General features: G+C 39.1%; 1 protein-coding gene across 1 annotated transcript in view; it reads right to left on the bottom strand.

Annotated features, from left to right (window-relative positions):
• cwc25 (CWC25 spliceosome associated protein homolog) overlaps positions 1-22276 on the bottom strand; it is a 43400-nt gene that overhangs the window by 6000 nt on the left and 15124 nt on the right. Inside the window, exons 5-7 of the mRNA XM_036534466.1 lie at positions 16136-16278; positions 6725-6797; positions 6238-6416 (exon numbers count right to left, since the gene is read on the bottom strand). Of these exons, the coding sequence (XP_036390359.1) occupies positions 6238-6416; positions 6725-6797; positions 16136-16278 (395 nt within the window). The remainder of the gene's footprint in view (positions 1-6237; positions 6417-6724; positions 6798-16135; positions 16279-22276) is intronic.

The raw sequence follows: 22276 nt of genomic DNA, 5'->3' as shown, positions 1-22276 counted from the left end.
AGGCCATCGGAGGTGCGCCCAGTGTGCAGTCAGAGCGCATACTCAACTGTAGTGACAGCACTGTCACAGCGAGACACAGAAGATATTTTCATCCCCGCTGGAGGCTGAATCTTACATTGGCAGTCTCTCCATTTGAGGAAGGGTGAACTATGGTACATCTTGGTAAGAGGGATGTTGTTCTCCTTTTTGGGCCAGAAGAAAAAAAAATATCTGCCTGGAGCTGCAAAAAATATTTGAGCCCTTTAAATACCACGATACTTTGGTGCCAGTTCGATTCATATTACGATTCCGATATATTGCGATTCTACAAGTATTGCGATTCGATAGTATTGATTATTGCGATTTTTCTGGCACTGTTTTTATTCATGTCACAGTATTCAGCAGCCGAAGCGTTTAGAAGTGCCTGGTGGAATTCTCGGCCACTCTTGGCTCACATTTTTCAGTGAAAGCAATACAGCAGTGCAGCGCCACTATTACGCATATGACGTCACAGAAAGTATCGATTCTGGGAAGAAGTATAGATATTTAGTATTGTGCTATAAAAAATCGCGATATATCATGAATCGATTTTTTTCCCACCCCTAATTACTAATAGGTCTAAGTGAGCATTCATTCATATGTTTTAGCACAAGGTGGCTGCATTAGGCTATTTATGATTATTTGGTACTTTAGCTTTGCATTTCCATTACAATAATGCAATATTTTGGAGAATTTATGAAATTACAGAACTACTACAATAAAGAAAACAGCTGACACTTTATTGGGGATGCCATTTCCAACAAAACACAAAACTGATTAATTGTGTAATGGAGAAAAAAATCTACTGGCATGTGTAAGCTTACTAAGAAATGGAGTTGCTATACATAGCTATGCTGGCCTAGTTTGAGTCCAGAGAACAAACATTCCGGTAAGCCAGCAGTAGTGGTGGTGAAAGCAAACAAATCTGTCCACGCACTATTAAATTCTCTTTTTTGGATTTTGAATCCATAGCTATTGTTACTCATTTCCATATTTTTTTTTGACAAAGCTAGGGAGCCACTAGAGAGGGGCTAGAGAGCCGCAGGTTGCCGACCCCTGGGCTAAACAAATCCATTCACTCGATTACTCTATTATACAAGAAGACCAAACTGGTTTCATCCCTGGGAGATTTTCTTTAACATACTTAGGGTGATGAACATTACAAAAAAAAACATGACAACAGCCATTCTGGCCTTGGATCCGCACAAGGCATTTGATCAGTTAGAGTGGAAATACATATTGTCTACGATTAAAGAACTTGGATTAGGACAAAACTTTTCAACATGGGTTGAGATGTTGTACCTTTGCCCCACTGCCTCAGTTCTTACCAATGGTGATAGGTAACCCCCCTTTCCCCTCCATCATGGTACATGTCAGGGGTGCCCACTAAACCCACTACTATTCGCAACTGCTATGGAATCACAGGCAGTAAGCATAGGAAACAAGCCTCACATTCTCCCTGGGAGAATGGGAGGGGCAAAACATCGTATCTCCCTATACACCAATGATGTTCTCCTCTTCTTTTCAGATCCTTTGTTCGAACTTATTAAGGAGTTTGGTAACTTATCTGGATATACAGTTCATGCCATTATATGATAATATAGACTTATGGTGTACTCACACTAGGCCCGGTTGCCTTGTACCGTACTCAAGCACGATTGTCCCCCCTCCCCACTCCCCCACTGGCAACCGCTAAACGTTCCGGGCCCTAGCACGCATATTTCATCACGATGCAGCTTTTCGTGTTGAAGAAAAGCACTCTCACACAGCACAATGGAGTTCATGATTGTACTTATTTGTGGCTTATTTGGGGTCATTTTGGGCACAGTGACACACAGCCCTCTCACATGCCTTATAGATTTATCGATTATGCACCACAGCGATTTTCAGTTAATGGTGCTGCACATATAAGAAGATTTTTACGGTGGCAGCTGACATTTCAGTCATTATGCATTCATGCATTATGCAGGGACAAACCAATATTTTGTGTCAGATTTGTGTCAGATTGCAGTAGCCTAATCAAAATAATGTTAGCTATGTTAACCAGTAAATAATGTTAACCAGTTAGGGCTACTACTTGTGTGTGCGCTACTGTCATCATTACAACAACAAACATCTTGTATTACTACTTGGATAGTACACCTTTCAATTCATTCGAGAATATTTGGGTTAATAAGGGGTCTGGTTCTCACCTTACTGATGAATGTGAATTGTAGTTGGTGAGTAAAGCTCCAAGTTTCTTCCTCAACGTCAGCTGCCTCCGTAAAAATCTTCATATACATGCAGCACGATTAACTGACAATCGCTGCATTGCATAATCGATGCTAACTGGCTGGGGAGCTAACATCTAGCAATAGATTTGACAAACACAGCTAGTTAGCTAACAGGCTACCTATCTGAACGATTGTTGAAGACCAGCTACTTAAATAGGTTGGCTGCTTCATTCATGATACTCTGACTAAGGCCCTGACAACAGCAATGCTTACATCACCATGTAAAGTATGGTTAGTTTTATGTCACTTGCTAGTAATCACGCTAATGTGGGGATCCACAGAGTTATTTTTAGGTATAGATCTACAGAACTAACCAATCAAAGATAATTTTGGAGGTAGCCAGCTTGTTATATTTAAGGAAGTCAGCTAGCTAATCAAATGATGGTTTAAAGGAATTATTATGACTGGGCATGTAACTAACAGATATCCAGCTAACTGTTGCTATAACGGATATATTTGTTAAATGGGACGGTCACATCATTGATGTCATGTTCGAGTTCTGTGCTCGGGCAAGGTTAGCGATCACACTAGATGCGTACCGCATATCAGGAAAGCTTTCAAACTTCCTCAAACGAGCACTCTGACACCTGTTGCTTTTAATCACGAATCCCTCCCTTCACCGACAGACCAGGCTTTCTTATCATAGAAAGGAAAAGGTATTGTAACTATAGGCAACCTGTACATTGAAAAAAACATTTGCTTCATTTACCCACCTTAGATTAAAATTTGGACTACCACCATCTCATTTCTTTCGATATTTACAAATACGTAACTATGTTAAGACAATTATCCCTAATTTTGAAGAATATAAACGCCCTGGGGACCTCTATCTATGACCTTACATCCTGATACAAGGGGTATTGTGTCTAGGTTTGTAACTTTTTTCAGGGATCTCTGGTCCCATCAACACAACACCTGAAGGAGGTTTGGGAGAAAGATCTAGGAGTAGAGATCTCTGAGGACACATGGTCTGAAGTCCTCGAGGGGATCAGGACATGTTCCATCAGTTCACACTTTCAGTTAACCGAATATTAAGTCATACATAGACTACACTACTCGCAAACCAAATTGTGCTCCTTATAGCCCTCAGTGTCACCCTTGTGTGTTAAGTGTAAATCTAATGATGGAACGCTAGCTCATTTATTTTGGTTCTACCCTAAACTACATAACTTCTGGTCTGAGATGTTCAGATTGTACTCCAGGGTATATAAGGTTGACTTCCCTCCTGACCCTATCACTGCCATCCAAGGCTGGTCACCACACTTAGAGACCTTCAGTTATCACCAAATCCAGACAATATAATATGGGATGACAATAGCCAAAAAAGCAATCTTGATGGTTTGGAATACAGAGTCTGTACCAAAGTTTGAGACTTGGCTGACTGAATTTAGCAGTGAGCTGCACATGGAGAAAATCAGATATGAAACTGCCAGGAAGCCCAAGAGATTTTTTCAGATTTGGGAACCTTTTCTTTCCTATCTTGATGGTGAATAAGGGCTGCTGTGAATGTCTACGGTGTTGCTGAAAACATTTTACAACGTGCCGTATACTGCATAATGTAATGCACACATAATAGTGTATAAACTTTCCACTACAGGTTAATATATCCCCTGGAACTGATTTAAATGTAAATGATGGTACCTCTTCTCAGATGGAAAGAACTTCATTGTTTTTAAAAAATTGTGCACGAGCGATCACATTAGTCAAACGAACTGGACTTCGGGGGTCAAACATGCTCGGGCATGGTACGGATTGCCTAGTGTGAGTACATCCTTACTTTCTGATGCCGGGGTGTCCACCTCTGCTAATAATAAACAAAATTTCAACATATTTTGAAGAAACTTTTAACCCTTTTGTGCATAGTCACACCGGTGCGATTAGCCATTTAGCACGTATGCTAAAACCGGTGCGATTAGAAAACTAAATTGGAAAAATTCTAGCTAATTTTAGCTTTGAAGAAACAGCGATTTAACATTTAAAAAAATATTGTTCCCTTTCATGTACAACATGTTCTGGAATGACAATAAAAACATCCTTATCCTTAATGGCAACCGCAAATCCACATTTCGGTGCCTGGATTCCAGGTGTTTCTGAGAATTGCAGCAATCCATTTGCTTCTCTTTTCTTTAGCTTTCGGCAGTCTGTAAAAAGAGAGCTCCGATTCCTTGTTAAATATATTTGTACAGTCAATCGCACAACCGTTCTTTCCCATTTTAGATGTGTTTTTTGTGTTTTCGCGGCATGGTGTCGCTTAGCCACATTCCCCTCTTCTTTAAGGATGAGACCCGAAGTCGGGGCAAAAACCATTATAATCAGGGCTTGTAGAGGAATTCAGTTGTTTTGAAGGCGATATCACCGGTTTGGTCATGGCAAGCACGAGGGATAAGACCTACAGGGTGTCAGTGAGTGTAGGCCAGTGTAACGTTTGGTAGCATAGCTAACCAGCTAGCTAGCTAGCAAAGTCAGGTTACCACATCATCACCCATCGAGCTTGCTAAGTGGACTGATTGTTAGCCCACGATTTTGAATGATGAAAAATGCCCGTAGCCTTTGAGACATACACTATATGGACAAAAGTATTCGGATGCCTGACCATTACACTGTAATGACATTGTATTCAAATACATATACTTTAATATGGAGTTGGTCCCCCTTTTGCAACTATAACAGCTTCCACTCTTCTTGGAAGGCTTTCCACAAGATTTTGGAGTGTTTCTGTGGGAATTTGTGCCCATTCATTCTGTAGAGCATTTATGAGGTCAGGCACTGATGTTGGACGAGAAGGCCTGGCTCGCAATCTCCGTTCCAGTTCATCCCAAAGGTGCTCGATGGGGTTGAGGTCAGGGCTCTGTACGGGCCAGTCAAGTTCTTCCACACCGAACTCATCAAACCATGTCTTTATAGTCCTTGCTTTGTGCACTGGGGCACAGTCATGTTGGAATAGAAAAGGGCCTTCCCCAAACTGTTGCCACAAAGTTGGAAGCATAGCATTGTCCAAAATGTCTTGGCATGCTGAAGCATTAAGATTGCCTTTCACTGGAGATAAGGGGCCTAGCCCAAACCCTGAAAAACAGGTGTGGCCAAATACATTATATGGACAAAAGTATCTACACAGTCAGAAACACCTTGATGTTTAAGCAAAAAGATCATTCTGCTTACACATGTAGATTTGGGCACTCGACTTGAGTGAAAATGCTACATTTGATAGACATCCATGATGGTGTGCTTACAAAGATAACCTTCACGGTTTCCATAATGTAAAACTATGCCGTGGGACATTTCGGAAACCTGAAAAATCTTCAGTCGTTCACATGTACGGTGGCTGCAGTCTGGGAGACAGTACTTAACCATTTTATAATGATTACGGTTATTTGTTAGCTAGCTAACTACCAACTGTCGTCGTCTTTGCTACTGTGTCTTCCACTAGCAAACCTAGCTGTGATAGCCAACGGTTTTCTAAACCAAAGATCCCACAATGCCCGGAGGAGATGGTGGTATCTGATTTGTCAGGAAGTTCCCCCCGCATTGCTCTATTATATATGTATATGTATATTATACATATGCGTATTGTATAATACACATATATAATATACAATGCACATGCTGATCAGGTGGACTTTCGCTAGCTTCAGCTAGATTCAGCTTCAGCTGAATCCCTCTGCGTTGTCCTGATTTTTTAGCTACTTGATGATGAGGGGAGGAAGGTGACATGAATGCATCATCCTCAAAACTTCAGTACTCTTGTACTAAATAGTGCAAACTTCCCATATTCACTCACTATCATAGTGCACCATGTTCACTTCCTGAATTATAAAAAAGTGACCAAAATTCCAAATGTGACCAAATGTAGTAATAACAGAAACAATTTTTATTCATTTGTATAGCAGCAAAATGTGTATCACACAGCTATTACACATTGTACATGGAGTGCAGGACAGAACCTTACTTTGTGTGATTGGTGTCCTGGCGCCTGTGAATTCGCTCTTTGTGTAAAGAGTGGTTGGGATATCTGGACTTGGTCTTCCTGTCTGATTTCTGAGAATGCTGAATACTTTCCTCATCCATGGAATGGCTCCCCAGTAGAACCAAAGGACGTACTTCAGGATATTGTCCACTGGCAGGGAGCTGAGAGGTAAAACATAAGGAAGTGCAGAAACTGTAACTGACAACAGAGACCTCTAAAAAGGGAAATAGATGAATCAATTCAAATACCTAAGGATCAATCTCATTTTGGTAAATTACTATGATATGTATGATAAGTTTCCATGTTGTAAAAGTTAAATCTCAGAATGGATTGGTTACATAGCACATATGGATGCATGAGAGTGGTGGGTCGGGAACTAACGCAGGTCATTGTGTTTCATCATACCTTTGAGGATCTGCTGATATACCGAATGTGAACACAAGACAGGTGCAGACAGGGCGGCACTCACCTGCAATCCATACCTAGACACATCATTGTCATGGGAGGTGGATGCAGGTGCAACCATCTCTCTGTGATGAGACCTACAACAAACATCATTCATGAAAAGAAACCCCATAACAAATTCTGACAGTTAATTAAAGGCACTTATCAGATGTATGCCACAAAAAAGATGACATGAATATTTCCATGATTTGCTTTTAATATTCACATTTTCTTCAAATAGAGCTCAGCTTACTGACAGTGAAGACACTAGTGCGTTAATGTTACCAATTTATTTCAATGCTCAAAAAGTGAAAAAGGATCCATTTTCAGCTGAATAATGTAAATTATGGCTGAACCTATGGTTTTACCAAGAAGTTATTACTATCACTTGCAGTTATGTGATAATTGTCAGAGAACACTGAATGGATGAACCTTTACCAACTGAGTTATGAGTAGTCAAATGACAGTGACGTAGCTCTGTTATACTAATGGGTTCCAAACTGAACACTATAGCCCACTTTGCATATTTCAGTTTGGGCTGTGTCATTAGCTAACTATGACCAGCAGTTTGTTGCAGTGAGATGTTGGCTCTGCTTCACCAGAGTAAGGTGAGTTGGTTGACATTAGCATGCTGCTCTTCAGCACCCACTACTAAAGGAGGTGCCACAAATCACTGAATCAAAAAGTTCACTTCTACACACAAGGATTTCTTGAAACAAATAAAATAGAAGGAAACACTGCAGAAAGGGATTTCAAAATTGTTTATGAATCAGGAGACATTCTTGTTGGCAATCTCAAATGTAGCTTATATCTAAATTGCTAGCTAAGTAGTTATGAAAATCATTAATCACAACATCACATACTCCCAGTGTTGACAATGTTAATGTTTTTGTTTAAAGTCCAAAACCTTGATGTGTACGTTAGAGGAATTTAGGTGATCTAACAGGGATCACTTCCTCGTAACACCAGTTTTCTATAGACTCAAGCCCTCAACAATACCGATTTACAGTGGACATAAAAAGTCTACACACCCTTATGAAATTGCAGGTTTTTGAAATGTAAAGACAGAAATAACAACCACATAAATGTCAGATTTTTTCCATCTGTAACGTGACCTTCCAACAAACAAAAATCCAGCGAAAGAAAGAAGAGTTAATTATTCATTATCAGCTACAGGCTAACTCAACAACATCAGGCTGAGGCTGGTGAAGGACTACTGTATTACCATCACAAGCTTTCCTTATGGCCTCTGAAAACAACTCAAACTCCAACAGCTAATGCAGACTAGTGGTTTGTTAGACAGTTCCCAGTTGTATGTTAGTGTTACCTTGATGAAACAACATGCTGAAAATACTCTAACCCTGGCCTTTCCTGGACAGAGTATAGCGGCTCTGAAGACAATAACTGAGCTTTAACTAGCCAAGAGGTTCATTGAACTTGTGTCTGTTTACTCACAGGAGGAAATTTAAAGGTTGTAGTGAGGAGACCTTTCTACATGATGTATACCTGGAGAACTGGAACGGGATCCCTCTTGTACATGATGTTAAAGATCCTTCGTTCTTTAAATCCTGCATTTAGCAACCTAATGCTCCCTGGCAAAAATTATGGAATCACCACACTTAGATGTTCATCCAGCTTTTTTACTTTATAGCAAATAAACAAATCACAGATATGACACAAAACAATTTTTGTTGAATAGTTGAACATTCTGGCTTCGTGCAACATATCTCAAACAAATCAAATAATTTTAATTAATGGCATAAATTTTTCCAAATTAAGTACAGGAAAAAATTATGGAATCAATCAATGTTGAGGAAAAAAATTATGGAATCATCAACAAAAAATCACAATTAGTACTTTGTTTCTCCTCCTCAGGTTTTTATGACGGCCTGAATTCTTTGAGGCATGGACTTCACTAATGAAAAACAATATTCTCCATCAAGCTGGTTCCAACTTTCTTGAATAGTGGCTGACAGATAGGCTTTGCAGGATGGAGCCATGTCATGGACCATTTTTTTTTAATTTCCAACATAAATTTTCAATCAGATTGAGATCTGGACTGTTAGCTGGCCATGTCATTGAGTTGATATGCCTTTCCTGAAGAAAAAAAAAAGAACACTCTTTGCTCTGTGGCAAGATGCATTATCATCCTGAAAAATGACTTTATCATCACTAAACCTATTTTCTATTGATGGAATGAGAAAAGTGTCCAATATTTCAATGTACACCTGTGCACTGACTGTTGAGGTAATGATTGCCATCTCCCCTGGTCCTTTACCTGACATGCAACCCCATATCATAAATGAGGGGGGAAATTTGATTATTTTCATCAGGCAGTAATCTTTATATGTTTCATTAGGCCAGCACCAGACAAAAGTTCAAGCAACATCTCCTTGGCCAATGCAGATTCATGATTCATCACTGAATATCACTTTCATCCATTCATCCACACTCCATGATTGCTTGTCCTTAGCCCATTGTAACCTTGCTTTCTTCTGTTTAGGTGTTAGTGCTGGTTTTCGTTTGGCTTTTCTGTATGTAAATCCCATTTCATTCAGTCGATTCCTTACAGTTCTGTCACAAACATTCACTCCTGTTTCCGCCCATTTGTTTTTCATTTGCTTTGTTGTGCAATTTCTATTTTCAAGGCATATTGCTTTGAGTTTTCAATCCTGACGCTTTGACATCTTCCGTGGTCTACCCGTAAGTTTTCCTTTTATAACCTTCCCAGTTTGTTTATACTTGCACCAAATTTTAGACACAGCTGACTGGGAACAACCAACATCTTTTGCCACACTCCGTGTTGGATTTCCTTCTTGAAGGAGTTTTATAACCCTTTCCATGGTTTCAACTGACAACTCTCTTGTTGGGGCCATGTTTCCTTTCAATTAGCCAAGTTCAACAGCTCGTTAAGGTCTGCAAGCACTCTCTTGTAACTGCAGACTAATTTGCATTTTTATACTTGTGCTGGTATTTGTTTTAGAAATGCAAATTGCAAGGTGATTTCCTCAACATTGATTGATTCCATAATTTTTTCTTCTACTTGATTTGGAAAAATGTATGCCATTAATTAATATAATTTAATTCAATTTGTTTGAGGTATGTTGCACAAAGCCAGAATGTTCAGCTATTCAACAAAATTGTTTTGTCATATCTGTGATTGTTTATTTGCTACGAAGTAAAAAAGCTGGGTGTACATCTTCTAAGTGTGGTGATTCCATAATTTTTTCTAGGGGTTGTACAAAGTACATAGTAAATAACGCAACAGTCCCTGGTACACACCAGAAGTTTCCAATCTTACCTTCCAAAAAACAGAACATGGAGGAAGTCTATAAAGTCCAGGTCTGAGAATGACTGGATAAATTTCAGAAATATATGAAACAAATTTTCTAGGCAATAAGATCTGCTAAGGCTACATACTACCCTACAGCAATTCAATCTTTCTGCTAATAACCTGATTAAAAACCGTAAACCACATGAGGAGCAAAGTTCAACCTGCACATTTGGCAATTCCTCCTCCTTACAATAATCTAATCATGTATGAAAAACACATCATCATAATATTTAATTAACACTGTTAAAGCCAGCTATATTTTCTACAGTCTTCCCAAATATCCCCACAGCATACTGTCTAAATTCAAAGGCCTACAACTACTCCTTAACCCTGAAAAAAACAACACTGATGATCTTCACAAACTCCAAATAGGCCTCCACTACAATCATGGATATGCACTGATAACATTTTTGTATGATATTTTTAATCTTGCTTGTTTTCCAATGCAATAACGTTGACATCTAGCTTGATGCACTGGCTTGAACACTCACTGGCTTCAAAACTCACGTTAGCACAATACTATCAAAGGTCAAAACTAAATTCAATTTCCTTTTATGATGATGAGCGGCTGCTCTGGCATCACCACATGCGCATTTAAAAAGAACATACTCGCTTTTCCCTGAAATTGGAAATAATCAATGTTGTCAAATATGTTCAAGTATTGTACTATTTGACAGGTCATGGCAGTAAAACAGGATTTTCCCCACTGATTCGTACATGCCCTTTGTGTATATGGGCAGATGCATCTATATTTTAACTGGTCTTTATCACATAATTACCATATCATTGTTCTGTTCTGTTTAGTTTCTGTCATCAGTTGCAAAATTGGTCATTGTTCATTCCACACAAAATCAGCATTTACATCTGCACGTGCTCAGATGAGCATGCATATCCAGAACCAAGAGCAGTCATATTTGCCAAGGGGAGTTTGAATGTCATTAGTAATTATTTGGGGTGGGAATCACAGACTAACTCACGATACGATACTATCACGATAACGAAGGTATCACGATACAACAATTCTGCGATACTCGATACATTGCTAGACAATCATGTGCGATATCTGTGTAACTGAAGAAGAAAAAATACCCCTAAAAAGGCAAAAAACAGGAATTATGTATTTACTGCATTGTGGTGTCAGTTTGACAATTAATTATCTAAACTTCGCAAATGAAACTCCGGAAGGCGTGGGAAAATGCAGCCGTTGTGCTACATATTTTGCAGTAATTAAAGTCATTCAATTCAAGTCATGAGTTCATTCTATATTTTACATAAGATGTTTGCTGTACGGCCCCCATGTGTATTGAAATACAGTTGTTAGGCTAAGTGACAAGGGGCGTCTAGTTTTCGTATTAGAGCGCTACACAACCACACACCATCAGTACGAAACTGTTTTTACTGAATACACCCTTTCTCCAGTCTCCACTGATGTGGTGATGGTGTGTGTGGATGATCATGAGCGTGAAGAGACGTTTCCGAGGCCAAGCCGCAGTTCAAATTAGTTTTGAGGAGTTGGGAGGTTGGTTGAACTGTAAGGGAAGACACAAACCACTAGTGGTGTTCTAAATGATTCTTTTTAGTGATTTGGTTCCTTTCGTTCAGTTCAATACAATGATTTGAATCTTTGACTCACTGATTCGTTCATTTCCATATCCAGTCGGGCGGCATACACAAATGCCGTAAATAGTTTTATTGCATTTTAAAATTACCCTACATTGTTCCAAACATCATGTCCATTATTAGCCTGTTCTACAGCAAAACAGCATGCGTGAATGAAATTATTAATGAAATTAATTAAATCGTAATATCCATTACGTGAAACTGCACCATGCTATTCAAACAATCATGCAGCCGCAAAGTATACTTCATCTTTAGGAAGGTAATGGAACGCCATATTTTAACGCATTTAATAAGTAGGCCTACATGTCATTTGACATGCAGTGAGAAAAAAAAGCCAAGCTTATATTCAAAGCGAAAAACTTTGTTTTACAGGTTCTGAACTAACCAAACCCATACATTTTAATATACTTGTAGTCAATGCTCAAATCGTAATGGGACAGTGAAGGCATGTCACTGCCCCCACTATCTGTCACACATAGGGTAGCCTAGTTCATTAAATGTACCGAACAAACACATGGGGTCCCCCCACGCACACGCGACCTAACATAAACTGTGTAACAAAGTAACATAGCCCACATAAAGTCTTAAAGGAAGAACATTAATCATAAAGAAAAGCTAACGACAAAAACAAAAAGAATCATGGGAACAGACACTTCCTTTGCAGCAGTGGCTAACTATCAACTGCTACAATATATTATGTAGTCTAAGCATCATAATTAAAATAATCCACAAAACCACTGTAGTTTACTGAACTAATCAACAGTGATTCAGGTCAGTAGAGGGTATTTCACGCTTTTTGGAGTCTTATGGAACCATTGTACTGAGAACATTTCTGGTCTCATCGTCAACATAGTCAGAGAATCTTTTGAGTCTGAAGGAACCGTTGTACTGAGAATTTGTCAACAGTACATCAGGTCATTCAGTGCACAGTACACTGCGGAGCCATTTTGAGTCTTCCAGAGTCAGTCACATGCTGTAGTCACCACGGTCATCATAGTCACTGAGCTGCTGTGCTGAGATGGCCAGTGGGAGGTGCTTCAAGTGTTTTAGCATTTCAGCCATTAACTAGTTGTCGATACAGCTGCTGATACAGTTTTGCGATAGGCTGCTTCATGGACAGACCGCATAGCTAATATCCGCTGGAGGGAGAGTTATCACTGCTATACCAGCTAATCAGTGTGCATGTTTGCAAAGAGGAAGGAACAAATCTTTTAGATTTTAGAAATCTTTTAGCGATTCAGAACACTCAGTACACCTCAAAGATTCGTTGAAAAAGATTTGTTCGTTCATGTATTGCACATCACTACAAACCAATTAAAGCCCTAAGCATTGCTGCTCATCCTTATATAGTGAAAAGTTAACAGCAAAATTCAATGTGACAATCACCGTATACAACAACCGATGTGTGTGGATACATTTTCAACTTCATTCTGGGATATAGTACCAAGACAGTGGATTACATTGTAAGGGAGTTAATGTTAGCTAGCACGTTAGCTGATGTTTTTTAAACCAACTTTGGTAGAAAAAAAGAAGTGTGATGAGGGACCAGTTGGCCGACGTGACAGCCGTATTTTTCCTCTTAAAATTGCATAACGTTACTACTTTGCCAGCTAAGAAATGTTAGCTAACTTATCTCAGTTCAGTCGTTCAGTCATGCCCTGTTTTCATCAACCCATGACATTATTAGCTGGCCAACAAGCTGGCTAGCTAGTTGTCCTTACAGTTGTTACATCTTTATGGCGGTCAGTTGTCCAACAATAACATAAGTAGGTCATCTAATTACCCATAATGCAAGTTATTAAAATGAACGTCTGCAAGTTTAAGGATTATGCAATGTAACAGGGTAATTTTGCGAGCTAGCCGTTAGCTAGCTAGTATCACCGGGTTGTAGGTCTGGAGCTACGTTCAGGGTGGTCAGGGAAAAGACTCTGAACATAGCTAGTCTAGATAATGCTAATTAAGTAATTGCTAACGGTAACCAGCAATGAATTTGAGCTGAGATTGTGATGCTTTAACCACTTTCTGTTTTTTGGATAATGTTAGGTAGTTAAGCTTTTGTTTAAATGCCTAATCACACAGAATACTAGCGATACAATTGTAAAGTACCTTTCAATTTAGACAATTTTGTATGTAGGAACTACCTAAGTTGGCCAACTACTCAACTGAAGCTAGCTACTTATATAAAACAACAGTTTCTGTCATCCAAACCGTTTAGTCAGCGTTACTTACTGAAATTGAGTTGGACAGGTTTCATTTCCAGGGAGGACTGAGAAAGAGAAGTTGTGCGCTGTGCATTTCTTCACCGCAAGTTTACCCTCATTCATTTGATAAGCGCCACCACGCCACCAAGTAAAATTGGTGAGGGAATCCATTTCGAGCACCTGCATGTTTTAATAAGACTATCAATATTTGGCGCCAGTGTATCGATAACATATCGCTAGAGGAAGTCATACAATATATTCCTGTATCAATATTTTGTCCCACCCCTAGTAATTATGTTATTTCTCCTGCTTGGTAATAGAATATGGCATGTGTCTGTCTACAGGGAAGGCCAAGGGGAAAAGAACCACACCCTCTCGGACATGGAAGGAGTCGATGCACCTGGGCAATATGGATGTCACGCCCTCTGTCAAGGGCATCAGCTATAAATGGCCTTTTGTATCCGCAGTGAGGTGCTGTGAGGAAGCAAGGGTGAGAACGAAAACATGAACACGGACAAGGAAGAGAAACCCCGAGAAAGCCAGCAGGGCCCTGAAAGTTTGTGGTTTGTCATTTGTTTATTATTCCTTTATTATTTTAGTTTATAATTTTCTGCTGCGGCCCCATGAGGGGAGCCTTATAGAAGCTGTGTTCCCTCCCCTCTTGGCTGCTCAAATAAATGTCTGCAGACATCAGGTTGTTAGTGGAAGTTAATGCTATTATTCTGCTATTCTGCTATTGAGAAGTGGAGAGTAACATGTACAGTATCAATCAAAAGTCTGGACACACCTTTTTCTTTATTTTTACTAATTTCCACATTATATAATAGTAAAGACATCAAAACTATGAAATAACAAAAATGGAATTATGCAGTCACCAAAAAAGTGAAAAAATTGAAAACGATGTTATATTTTCGATTCTTCAGAATAGACCAGTTTTTTTTTTTAAATTAAACATTTTTTGGAAAGAAATTCACACATAGGCATCAATTTCACTGTTTAGTGACAGGGGAAACAAATTTCAAATGTCATTTAAGCATAAGTCTTCAGAATGTCTTTGAATGCATGTTTCCTATTACCCTAATCAGGTATGTCCAAACTTCTGACTGGTACTTTGTATTCTCTGCAGAACTTTAAAATAAAATTTCACTAATAATAAAATAATAGTAAAACTTTGCCATGACAGGGCCACTGTAGGACAGCTTTACAGATATAAACACAGCTTCTGCCATATTCTAAGAAAACCTAAGTCTACAGCAACATCTTGTACAGATAATGAAATACTATTATGCAAACTGGAAACCCATTATCACTGTCATTGGATCTGTCATCACTTATCATTTGTATCACTGTGAATTCTATTCAATTTCAGGTTGGCCTTCCATTCACAACAGATATTTAGCACACTGGTACACATTCAATAACAAAATAATCTTAGGTTTTAACCCATCCTACTTTGTATGAGCTTCTGTACTGATCACTTTCCCAGTATAATCACAGATTATCCACTTCTCTAAGACAATGTTTCCCCCACAAAGTTCACTCCAATGCAGGGTGATCAGCATTTTGCTACACTGCTTATTAACTCTGTACCTGCTTTTCTTTGTTTTTTATAGTTCTTTTTAACTAATACTTATTAATTCAACTTGTACCATTCACATCACCATAATTGTATTGTTTTGTACGATCACGTATGATTTTAACACTGTCCTGTCCTAACTCCTTCAGTTGTTTGTCAGGTTGTCATTGTAAATGAGAACTTGTTCTCAGCTGGCCAGTAATATAATAATATAAAAACTAGATAACTACATACCTAGTAAGTAAGACACACTGTAGGGTAGGCCACTGACAAAAATAAGAGGAAAAACTAACCACCCTATTCAGGAAATGGGTATGAGGACGGAATACCCTCAGTTTGGAGAAGTGGTGAAAAAATACCAAGGAAGCACATAACTTGAGCTCCAAGGTCTAACATGACAGCAACAATACACACAATGCATGTGGACCACCCACCCTTCTCAGGACCTGCTTGCAGTGGTCATCCCTTTATTATTCAAGAAAAAGAAAGGGGAAGGTGTGCAATAGGTCTTGTAAACAATCAGGCAGGGACATGTAGGCACATGCTATTGTGCATAATGTAAAGCAGTACAATATATAAGATAGTATCATATAACATAATATATGAAGGTATAATTTATAGGAATGACTGCATGATACAAGGTCATTGATATGTTCAGTAAGCACCAACCAACAGGGTGATTAAGTAAGAACAAACAAACTGTACCGGGGCTTCTCTTCTTCAGAGCTGGAGCTTGTACTGCGTCGCATGTGCTTCTGCCTCTTCCTGTCCTCTTTCTTTTTCTTTTTGTCCTTCTTCTTCTTCTTCTTCTTCTTCTTGTCCTCCTTCCTCTGCAAATTGTGCTGCAGCTATGGGCGAGAAAGCCAGAACTAGTGATAGATGGAAGGGGCTGTGCAATTAGCTCAAACTTCATTTCAGTTGTCCTCATCAGAAACTTGTTATAGTACATATCGCAGCAGTGGAGTAGCAAGGCTAATATTCCAAAGTTTAGTTAAAGTTTAGTTTAGTTAAACACATATACAAACAGAGGATCGAAGAGCACTTCAACTCCTCGGACCCCCAACGCATAAGGCACAGAAAAGGCATACAGACCATCATAGACTTCAAACCACCCAGTACTGTGCCCCAATCCAGCTCTGCCTCCCTCCCTGACGAGCTCAACTACCTCTAGTTCGCTTCAACCGGGGAAACAAGGAGGTCACCCACAAAGTGGATCTCCCACCTGGTGAACTGCCTCTCTCAATTTCCATCCCTGATGTTTGCGCCACCCTGAGCAGGGTGAATGTACGGAAGGCAGCTGGCCTAAATGGAATACCTGGCCGTGTGCTCAGAGTCTGTGCAGGGCAACAGGCCGGGGTCTTCATGGACATTTTCAATCTCTCCCTGGCCCAGGCAGTTGTCCCCACAAGCTCCAAGACCGCCACTATTTTGCCAGTGCCGAAGCACTCCACTGCTACAGCCCTGAATGACTTCTGCCCAGTTGCACTCACCCTCATCATTGCAAAGTGCTTTGAGAGACTGGTTCTATCACATCTGAAATCTGAAAGTTGGAGGTATCGGAAAAAGTCCTGATTTTCAAGGGCATACTTGACTTTCAATTCTTCGAATATAATAAATTCTCCTTTCTGTATTAATGTACACAATGCTGTGACACCCTTATTTACCCACTGCCTGAATCTTACATCAAATTTCCTTGGTTTAAAGTTAGTATCAAATACACACCAGGTTAGAATTCTTGATTGTTTTTCAAGATTATATTTTTTGATTAGGTCAATACGCATATCTAAGGTGAATGCAGTAATTGGGTTTAGGTAGTTCCTTGAAGTAATGATTTGCTGCTTATCCCTTAAGAGGCTCTGAATGTGGGAGTCATACATACCCATTTCTATATCTTTCCATTTTGCAGAACACATACTGTTACACCAGTTTACACAAGGTCTAATTTGCGCAGCATAGTAATACTCTTTCAGACAAGGTAGTGACGCCTCTTTAGGTATTTGGAGGGTTGTACACTTTATCCTGGGTTTCTTGCCATCCCAGAGAAATCTGGATATTTATTTATCCCAGGTTATAAACTGATGCTGTGGGACTTTCACTGGTAAGGACTGAAAGAGGCACAACAGCCGGGGCAAGATGTTCATCTTAACTGCCTCAATTTTTAAGCTAAAATCCATAGGGAAGGCAGACCATCTTTCAATGTCTTTTTGGATACTTCTATTTACGACAGTGTAGTTAGTGTCATAAAGGTCAGAATACTTTTAAGTCACCAAGAGCCCCAAATATTTTAATAATTTAGCATCCCATTTTATTGTGAGAGTCTCTCTAACATCCTGATTAGGGGAATAATTAAAGCAGAGGATTTGTGTCTTTGAGACATTCACTGAGAACCCAGAATAGTGCCCAAATGTTTTGAGTATACTCATTAATGTTGGGAGGGTGGTTCCAGCTTCATTTAGGTAGATAATAACATCCTCTGTGAAAAGGCTGATTATATGTTCTTTATCACCAATCAGAGTGCCCTTAAGGCCTTGATGTTGATGCACAGCCTGGGCCAACGGTTCTATGAAGAGGGCAAACAAAGTAGGGCTGAGACAACATCTCTGCCTAGTCCTCCTTACCAAGGCTAAAATTTCTGGTTAAACTACCTTTCACTTTGATACGTGCTGTTGGCTCCTGGTAGATTGTCTTAATGCACTGAATTGATTTTTCTCTGAATTCGAATTTCTCTGATACACAGTATAAAAAAGCCCAACTGACACTATCAAATGCTTTTTCAGCATCTAGACTTATCATAAGTGCACTCATCCCCCTTTTTTGAATCTTTTCCACAATGTGCAGTGTTCTCCTAATGTTATCCTGAGTTTGTCGACCTTTGATGAAGCCTGTTTGGTCCTCATCAATTAACTTAGGAACTTGTTTATTCTTTCAGTTAGTATTGAGATATACAGTTTATAGTCAATGTTTAAAACTGAGATTGGTCTATATGACCCATAATATTATTTGTTGTTGCCCTATTTTGGAATGATTGAGATAATATCCTCGTTCCAGCTGGGGGGGGATTTTGCCCTCTTTCAGAGTATAGTTAAAAGATCTTATAAGAAGAGGGCGGAGCTCCTTCCTAAATATCTTGTACCATTCGCTTGGGAAGCCTGGTGACTTACCCAGCTTTTGGGCACTGAGAATACAGAGATTGGTAATAATCCTTAAAAGCATTCTCTATTTCTAGGTTTATACAGGAGTTGCTTAGTCTGAGGGTCCCTAATTTAATGAATAGTATTGGCTACTTGTTGTTTTCGTAAACATCTTTGTAGCCTTGGGTCCTGACTCATAAAATGTTTGTTTTAAGAATCTTATCTTTTTTTCCATTTCATACATTAAGATATATATCTTCCCTTTTACTTCCTTTGATTTAATATCTCAGCATCAAATGTCTGTATGTGCTTTTGTCCCTCAGTTTGTTAACAAGGTTTGTATGATTTTCTAGACAGACCTTATTTAATGTGCTAGTAATGGAGATTAGCTTGCCTCTAAGTACTACTTTAAGAGCATCCCATAGTATTGTTGGGTCAACTTCTCTGTTATCACTGTTTTCTATATATCTTTGTATTTCTGTTTTCAAGTGGTCAACCGTCCTTTTTATATTTAAAATCTCTACATTTATCCTCGAGAATGTGTTTTTCTGTCCCCCCCCTTATTTCAATTTTTAGGTATATTGCATTATGATCTGATATGTCTGCCACTCCTATTTTGCATTCTGTCACTCTGTGTATATCTGTTTTGTTCATTAGAAAGAAATAAATTCGTGAGTACACGCTGTGTGTGGCAGAGTAATGAGTATAGTCTCTCTCATATGGATGAAGTACTCACCATACTTCAATCAGGCCTAATTCATCTAATGATGTGTTAAAGGGTCTAACTATATGTGTTTTACTCATTTTTTTGATTGGTTGTGTCTAGGTTCTGACTTAATACCAAATTAAAGTCTCCCCCACATATAAGAATCCCCTCAGATTCCTGAGCAATAATATCAAAAAGTTTTCTGAAGAAAGATTTATTGCTCTCAGGTGGAGCATGAAGATTGACTAAAGTAACCTTTCTGTTCTCAACCATTCCTTTTACTACAATGTAAAAATACTTCCCTCTTTGTCACCAGTTACCATAAGGCTTTCAAAACTCACTGAGTTTGGGATAAGAACAGCTACCCCTCTTTTATGGCTATGTTGGTAAGAGCTATAGAACACCTCATGCTCTTGATCATTTAAATGTGTCTCTTGTAAGAATATTATTTGTACTTTTTCTTTTTTAAGTTTAGTTAAGACCATTCCCCTTTTAATTGGGTTGCAGAGCCCATGTACATTTAAAGACACCATCTTCATATTTTCTTGCATGTTGTCCTTATGACAAGATAGAACAGTACCCTGATTAACTTAAGATGAACATTTAAACAATTCAACACAACACAATGCATAAAGTAACGCAAAAAGTGACTTCCAGAATGGGTGCTGATCTTTCACCCATGAGTCCCGCTTAAGGGGAGGGGATGTCAAGATAAGATACATGAGGGCCCCTCTACAAAAATGCACATTTTAAGAGTTACAACTAAGAGAACAAAAACAAAATTCTCCACGTCAGTTGGAGTAGTAATATACCAGTAGGGTCGAGAGCACTAATCAAAATTAAAGCACTGAGCATTCTTAATACTTTTGTCCACGAGTTCACTGAATGCTATTACTAACTAATGTATTCTCATTAGCAACCATGGAACCAAAAATGCTTCAAATAGACTCGGGAAGAGAAGAAAATCCCTACGCATTACAGTGCAATGAGTCTGTAGCTTATTACTATAATAATGAGTTTAAATCTGATGTAAAAATTTAATTATTAACTATGTAAAACCTTACTTCGAGCTCCTTGAAAATTCCTGTAGTCGTTTTCGAGCGTGATGGGTTGTCATGTTTGCCTTTTGCCATACCATGTTTTGACACAGACGCTCCTCCGCTTGATCCTCACCATCTGACGCATCGTGTGTAGACCGGGTCTCCATCTCCGCTGGATACCTTTTCCTAAATTTGTGTACTGCCTCTTGTGGATTGTCACAGGTTTGTAGCCCGGTGTTCCAGTGGATCCGAATCCTTGTGAGAGGTGTCTGGAAGCATATTTTCTTATCCTTCAGCTCCTTCTTGATTTCTGCATATGCTTTCTGTTTCTGCATAACTTCGGTAGCATAGTCATGGTCAAACCGTATGAGTTTGTCGTTTACACATATCTTCTCCTGCCAGGCCTTTGTCAGGATCATCTCTTTAGAGGTGAACTTGAGGAAGTTTACAATAATAGATCTTGGAGGCAAGTTGGAATTTGGCTTCGATATTAGTGCTCTATGTGCTCTTTGAATTTACAAATCCGTTTCACTGGGGAGGGAGAGCCGCGTTTTAAGAAAATTGTCTACTTAGTCAATCAGGATGTTTCCTTCTTCCAAAATACTTGGTTCCAGGTCTCGTGCCCGAATAGTGCGCTGTCTCCGATTTTTTGATTTACTTCCCGAGCTCATTGTGTGGTATTGTCAAGTGTATAATTCAAGTTTGTGGGATTATTATTCTACGCAGCCATTCGCTACTCCTTCAAAACCGGAAGTCCTACTGGTGGACTTTTACCGCTGTACCATTGAGATCATACTGTTAGGAGACGGTTCTGTGGAATGGCATGGCGTTTGATCCGGAGGAAAGCAATGTATATTAGAATACAAACGCCGGAGACAAGCGATGCGTATTAGAATACAAAGCAATGCCATTACATCTGGCCGGAGCCAAAAGGCGCCAATTCACAATTACCGCTACTTCCAGTCCGGGGAACGCAGGGTTCCTTATGACCATATATGGACTTCCCTTCCAGGGGGTTTCCTGACTATCACATGTAATTGTAAGATTGATTGATGTGAGATACAACAGAATTAGACACGTGGTGTTACAATAGCAGATCATTCTGGAAGGCAGAAAGACAGGAGTGAGATCTATATTTAACCCATTCAGTGCCGTTGTGGACTAAAGTCGCCAAAACAATGAACTTTCTAGAGTGCCAAGGGCGACTTTAGTAATTAGAAATGCATCAGCAATGAAAGATGTAATTTTATCCCATCAAAATAAAATTATACTGTGTAATGGAATGAACTGATGAGTCAATAATTTGTGCCAATAATTCTATCATAGTGTGTATTAGTTATCAACATAAAATATGTAATTATTAACAAACTAAAAAATTAGGAGCGTAGCATAGCTTCTTATGTGGATACCGTTAGGGTGGGTTTTAACCGAACGTAAAGCGAAAGCAAAGCAAACCGAACGCAAAGCAGCTAGCTAGCTAACTACAGAAGTTTATGAAATGTCTTACCTCAAACTCTTTGACATACGCAGACATTACTGCATACGGGGCTGACCGATTGACAATGGTTGTCATTTACTTGTACAAAAATGAGTAAGTTAGCTAGCCACCTTAGATTACGCTGTCAACTTCACATAAGTGACACAGGTCTGTAGGAACAGGATATCACTACAAGGAACCGAGCCAGCAAAGTCAACAAAGATGATCTGTGTGATTGTTGATGTTTACCTAATTTGCATACCCGGGAGGGTTGGGTATTGTTTAGGTTTTTTCCGATACTGGTGCTAAAGTGATACTTTTAAAATGGTACCGGTGCCTAATCGGTGCCTGAACCGAACGATGGTCGATGACATTAAACAGCTTTTTTATTGCTAAGGCAAATTTGAACTTGGAACTGAACGATATATATTAACTGTTAACAGTTTAAAGTATACTTAAATATATAAATATAAATAAATACAAAACACTTAA

This window comes from Megalops cyprinoides, chromosome 1 (genome assembly GCF_013368585.1).
Source record: "Megalops cyprinoides isolate fMegCyp1 chromosome 1, fMegCyp1.pri, whole genome shotgun sequence".
Classification (NCBI taxonomy): Eukaryota; Metazoa; Chordata; class Actinopteri; order Elopiformes; family Megalopidae; genus Megalops; species Megalops cyprinoides.
The sequence above is the reverse complement of the archived record's forward strand: the minus strand, read 5'-3'. Positions and strand labels throughout refer to the sequence as shown.